The sequence below is a fragment of the Triticum aestivum genome, chromosome 1D (genome assembly GCF_018294505.1).
Source record: "Triticum aestivum cultivar Chinese Spring chromosome 1D, IWGSC CS RefSeq v2.1, whole genome shotgun sequence".
NCBI classification, from domain to species: domain Eukaryota; kingdom Viridiplantae; phylum Streptophyta; class Magnoliopsida; order Poales; family Poaceae; genus Triticum; species Triticum aestivum.
Window position 1 is genome coordinate 84,452,725 of NC_057796.1, and position 4,846 is coordinate 84,457,570.

Below are 4,846 nucleotides of genomic sequence, written 5' to 3' on the forward strand. Positions count from 1 at the left end.
ACATGGAAAGCCTCTAAGTATTGTCCATAATTAAGCGGAAACTATATCTTTCTTTGGCAGAGAAATAACAGAGTAGTATTGATCCAGTTAACAAACATCAAAACATAGATGAAACTATTTTGACATCTCCTAATAAGGAATTAAAGAGCAGGGGCGCCTTGCTTTGCTAACCCAAAGCATTCTAAGGAAACAAAATAACCAGAGCCAATTGCCTGGTAAGCCTGGAGAAATGCAATGGACTATCAAGGCAAAATAAATAAACAAAGTGATGCCACTTTGCATCTCCTCCTTATAAAGCAAGCACATAGGCATTCATAAAACAACAGAACCACCTGATACTGTCACAAAGTCTGGAAACCAGGCAAGTACCCATTGCAACTAAAATATCTAATGTTAAAGATCTAGAAACCATGAACTATTAGCATTGCCAAAATACTGGGCATCACTCTGCCGACGGCATGTCAATCAGCTTCATCACAACAGAAGGACAGCTGATATACACACGCTGGAAGCTTTCAGTGGCCACAACTGCCCTCCAGTTTGCATGGGAGCTGAGGAAATCAAAGCATGCCTTCTTCAGCCCAACGCAGTGGTGCTGATCAGCGAGAGCCAGGATGGTCGCAACTGTGCCTACATCGATGTACCCGCATAGCCTTTCCTCGCAAACCAGCTTCAGCCTCTCCATGTCATACCTGTCTGCCGTGACAAGTAGATGCTGGAACATGGTATCTTCATCTTCTTCTTTTGTCTCTAGTATCTTGTCGGTGTAGGCGAAATAGAGCAACGCCTTGAACACCTGAGCCTCTATGTCATCTATGTGTATGACTCCGGATGTGCCACCCTCCTTCATTGCGCCGAAGAGCTCCGCACTGAATACCGGCGATCGGGAGGCGAGCACGCATCGGTGTGCGGCGAACGTCTCACTGCCAACCCGAAACACCACATCGGCGCCCTTCTCGGTCTTAAGGAGAACGCCGAGGTGCTTGTTCAGGTCGGACGGGGGCGGGGAAACAAACTTTGGGGCAGCAGCCTCGGCCATCTTGGTGGAGAACCCGTTGATGACAACAATGTCACACCTGATTGTGAAGGAATCATCCTTGAGATGCTTGGATTTCTCAAAGGCTTCCCTTTTGATGAACTTTGAAGTCCCCCAGCCAGAGCTGCCTGCGTAGTTCTTCACAGCTGCCCCCGATGGGAATGAAGGCAGCACTTCCTCCTTCTGCACCGCGTCGACGAACCAGAAACTGTGGCGCGCTTTCACCTCCGTGCTGCCAACAACGTTGTCGTCGAGACATAGAAAAAAGGACAGGTGATCCGCTGACTCCGATGTTTGGCCGTTGGGGTAGTATTCGATGTGCCAGCGATGGCCGCACGCGGCGAACTGGTGTGACTTAAGGGGTTCTCCGGTGGGAACAGTCTTGGTGCAGGAGTAGCCATCGACCGTGAGAAGGTGGTACCCGCTCGCCCTGTCGGCGACGATGGCGGAGGCTGACATCAACGGCTTCCCGCTGACCGCAAGCCTTCCCTGAGGGTGGGAAGCTGGCAACTTTGTCTCCTCTGTCTCCGGCGACCGCGCTTTTTAGGAGGGATTTGCTGCTGCTACCGCTTTGCTAGGGTTCAAGCGCCGGAGATTTTTAGGACAGGGCATGGATGGATGGATGAACCGAAAAAATATATGAAGCGACACCCTTAGGGAAGAAGAACACGTAACTTTTACTGGACTCTTGGGCTTACACGAAGTACTTGATGGTTTAGCTCGGCCGGGCCTAATAGTCTCCCGGCCTTTATGGTGATCTTGGGGAAAAAATCCGCTCCATCTCTTCTTTTTTCAAACAGGAGGATAAACCACCGACCAACACCCAGTATTAAATGTTATTAAACATTGATGATGCCAAACAAAATAAATCTTGAAATCACTAATCCCAAACGACCGCTCCTCAACTAGTTGCTCTCAACAAATCTAGTTAAACGATTGGAGGTCATTCATGTACGACAAGCCTCGCGACAGTATCTCTAAATCCCACCTTTTACCCATGTGATATATCCCCACAAAAAGGGTGCAATGCTCCAAGAAAATACCTTCAAGGAGTAATCGCTCTCCGCATGCCAACGTCAGTTGGTCCAACCAATGCGAGGCAAAGAGTTTCCACCATCGAAGCGGGTCTTTGAACCAACAGTTCCAACAGGGAAATGACACATGGACGTCAATCCTACCTTTTTTTTTCGAAAAGTGGGTTCGCCCCAGCCTCTGCATCGGAACAATGCATAGACCATGATTATTAATAAGCAAAAGGTCCAACACTGTAAGTGCATCTAGTGCCCCTTAGTGATTTTGGTGTATTGAAGACTTATAGGTTAAGGATCTAATGCATTTATGAGTGTACACAGGACTATAAGTCTATGAGGAGTTTGATATTTACAGAGAAGTCGACCCCTAAAAATGAAGTTCTTCGACTGAAGACTTTGAATTTCTGAAGACTTTCTGAAGACTTTGAAAGTGAAGAAATTGGTGTGACCTTGAAGACTTGGTATTCATTCGAGGAACATGAAGCGTGAAGACTTTTGTTTTCGTAGTTTCATTTTCTCTTTCTTGAGTCATAGGAAACACCGTACTGTTAAAGGGGGTCGAGGAAATACAAAGGAAAAATTTCCATGTGATGCTCAACTCAAAATCCTACACCTACCAATCCCTTCGAGTGAAGCCATTGAAAATCTCATACAGTTCAGCCATATTCTTCAGTGACAGAGACGGAGTTCTTCTGGTCTCTGAGGAATTTGTTCTGACTGAGGAGTTAGGAATTCGCCAGTGCGGATTGCCTACAGTGAGGAACATGATAGCCCTGAGGAATTTTAGACTCAAGTTTCCGACCGTTGCTGTGCTACGCGCCAGCTGTCCCAAAATATCTTATCCACCTAACGGTCATATCATTGAAGGGCATTTATGTCTTATCATGTCGGGCTGCTCCCTAGGCTATAAATAGCCGCCCCCTACAACCACTAGCTGGTTGGCTGCTCCGAGAGAAACTGACACTTGTCATTTAAGAGCATCCCATCCTCCGAGGACTTTGAGCGAAAATCATCAAGTGAAGAAAACCCAAACCCAAACACCTACAAACCCAAAGTGATTGAGCATCACTGAAGAGATTGATCCTACGTGGATCCAACCCTTGTTACCTTTGAAGACCGTGCTTCTTCTAGACGGTTAGGCGTCATGGTCTAGAGCATCCAAGAGGAATTGTGGATCGCCGAGTGACCGAGTTTGTGAAGGTTCGGAAGTCACCTGAAGACTTATCATGAGTGATTGGGCGAGCTCTGTGTGACCTTAGCTCAAGGAGAATACGGTGAGGACTGTGTGTCCTCAGGTTTAAATACCTAGCCGCTCCAACCAGATGTACAACTGAGACAGCAGTTGGAACTGGTCTACCAAATCATTGTCTTCACCAAGCTTACTGGTTCTATTTCCTCAACTCTTTCATTTCCTTATTACAGTTGTTGTGTGCTTGTTCATATCTGTTTGAAGACTTTGACTGAAGACTTTCTCAATTTCCTCAGTTCAATTTCATCAGTCTGTTTGTCTTCATCCTGTGTTATCCTGTGATTACGCTTTCTGTACTCTGTGCTTGTCTTCATTTCATCATGATGACCATGCTTGTGTTCTGTTATGCACTGTTTAAGAAATCGGCCGACTCAACGATTTATCGGCCGATTTATCGCTTATCGTGTGGTGACCGCTAAGTTTAGGCCTTATCTTTGATATTTATCGTTCGGATCGATTTATCGCTCTGACAGGCGATAAATCGTTAGATTCCCGATTAATCGGGCTGGGCCCCTAACGTCAGAAAGCCCCAAAGGCTAAATTTTGGCTCTCCTAAGGCACCTTCGGTGGCCTTCCCGCACACCCGCAGCACATAATTGGTATTTCCCCGCTCAGTTAGGGTTTCCGCCTCCCCACCGCGCCGCAATGCAAGATTCACCACGCCGCCGCACCCTGCTCGCCTCCGGCGGCCCTAGCTAGCACCACCCGAGATAGGCTCCCTCTAGATCCACCTCTCCTCTCCAACGGGGCCTCAACCAGCAGGTCGGCAGCACCATCTCCAACTCCTGCATCGCCATCGCGACTCCTCTGCAACTCGCATTGCCGACGGCTGGATCTACTTCCCGTCGCCGTACCTTGCTACGGCAGCACGAGAGCCGCACCCCTCTTCCTCGACCAGCACCGGAGTTGCGCCACACTGCCTCACGCAGCACCGGAGCCATCTCCATCACCGACGGCGGGTGTTGCTCGCCGCCGCCACCCTTCCTCCAGCAGCAGCAGAGCGGCTCCATCCTCTGCTTCCTACTTCGACGAACGACAGTAGCTAGAGCTGCTAGGCACGCCATCCCTTCTCCAGCAGCAAGACAAACAGCTCCATCCTCTCCTGGTATTGTTTCTTTCTCACACTGCCATTTCTTCCGTCGATAAAAATGAGTGCCAGCTACTGTCATTTCTTCAGTCAATAACTGTAGTTGTAAGCAAATTGTCATTTCTTCAGTTAAAATTGCCTACTAGTAGTGATAAAATCAGTCATTTTTTGAGTTTAACTGCAGGTCTGCAGCTACTGACTAGTGACTACTACTCGTTGTTGTTGCCCTTCAGTCATTCAGTCACTAGTGATAAAATTCAGTCAGTTTTAAGTTTAGCAGAATCAACTACAGAATTACAATAGTGCAGAATCATGTACAGAATAAGTTGCCTTCTATGTTGTTGCCCTTTTCTTTTACGTACAGAATAAGAACCATCAATCATATACAGAATAAGTTGCCCTTTTATTAGTCTGATTCTCATACATGTTGTTGCCCTTTTTGT

At 47.4% G+C, this 4,846-nt stretch overlaps 1 protein-coding gene across 1 annotated transcript; it reads right to left on the reverse strand.

The window, feature by feature from the left end:
- Positions 1-254: 254 nt before the first annotated feature.
- LOC123165895 (BTB/POZ and MATH domain-containing protein 1-like) lies at positions 255-1,651 on the reverse strand. Its single transcript, XM_044583640.1, has one exon. It carries the CDS (start codon positions 1,493-1,495, stop codon positions 443-445), a length of 1,053 nt encoding a protein of 350 aa, XP_044439575.1. The 5' UTR covers positions 1,496-1,651; the 3' UTR covers positions 255-442.
- Between the last annotated feature and the right edge of the window lie 3,195 nt (positions 1,652-4,846).